General features: G+C 50.3%; 1 protein-coding gene across 1 annotated transcript in view; it reads left to right on the top strand.

Annotated features, from left to right (window-relative positions):
• Window positions 1–280: 280 nt before the first annotated feature.
• LOC104506437 (serine/threonine-protein phosphatase 2A 55 kDa regulatory subunit B delta isoform) overlaps window positions 281–870 on the top strand; it is a 15,591-nt gene continuing 15,001 nt past the window's right edge. The window contains exons 1-2 of the mRNA XM_010147379.1: window positions 281–305; window positions 712–783. Coding sequence (XP_010145681.1) covers window positions 281–305; window positions 712–783 — 97 coding nt within the window. The remainder of the gene's footprint in view (window positions 306–711; window positions 784–870) is intronic.

Raw genomic sequence — 870 nt, 5'->3', positions numbered from 1 at the left:
AGTGTCCAAGGCCAGTCTGGATGAGGCTTGGAGCACTCTGGTCTGGTGGAAGGTGTCCCTGCCCACGTCAGGGGGGTGGCACTGGGTGGGCTTTAACGTCCCTTCCAACCCAACCCAATCTGTGATTCTCTGATTGCCAGGCAGGAAGAATGAGCTGGCTGTAACACATTTCCAGGTTTACCAGATACATATGTCATCAAGACTGTTACAAAAGGGCTTCGTTTAAGTTTGTTTTCTTTCTTAAGAAGGTAAAAGGCTCCAGATTAACAAAAAGCTTAGCATGGACCAGCTGATGCGCTTTCTGGGTATGTAGTAATTTACCTGTTGGAGAAGTGCGACGAGCTGGGAGAGTGAAATAGTGCATCAGCACTGCAGGTGGGCAGTTTCTCTTCTGTCATGGAAGGTCTATGTAAGAAACAGTTAAAATTACATATGGGGTGCCCTGTCCACTCTTCCGACGTGCTTGGGGTAAAAAGGCTGCCACAGCAGTGAGCTGGAAGCTGGTCCGTAGCCGTCCAGGCCGTTGGCCCCTGTCTCTGGGGTCCTGTTCGTTGCAGCACAGGGAGGACGGGTGTTAGTACCGATAATCTGCTTTGGCGGACCAGTAGTCTGAGATTTTCTTAATCCTGCGGAGAGGAACAGAGGTCCCATTCACAGGCGCCTTGGCAGCTCTGGTGTGGTGGTTAAGATTCGGGCATTTTCGTGTTTCAGCCCTGAGGCTCAGTGGCATGTTGTCGCTGTGCTCGGTGCGTAGGTACCGTTTTCACAGGGTGGATCTTTATGGTAAGTGGAAATACGCAGCTTTTCTATTGATATTTTTGGATTGAACACGCTCTATAGCCAAGAGTAGGAGTCTTCGTTCCCTGGGAG

This window comes from Eurypyga helias, unplaced genomic scaffold (assembly GCF_000690775.1).
Source record: "Eurypyga helias isolate BGI_N326 unplaced genomic scaffold, ASM69077v1 scaffold34292, whole genome shotgun sequence".
NCBI classification, from domain to species: Eukaryota; Metazoa; Chordata; class Aves; order Eurypygiformes; family Eurypygidae; genus Eurypyga; species Eurypyga helias.
The sequence above is the reverse complement of the archived record's forward strand: the minus strand, read 5'-3'. Positions and strand labels throughout refer to the sequence as shown.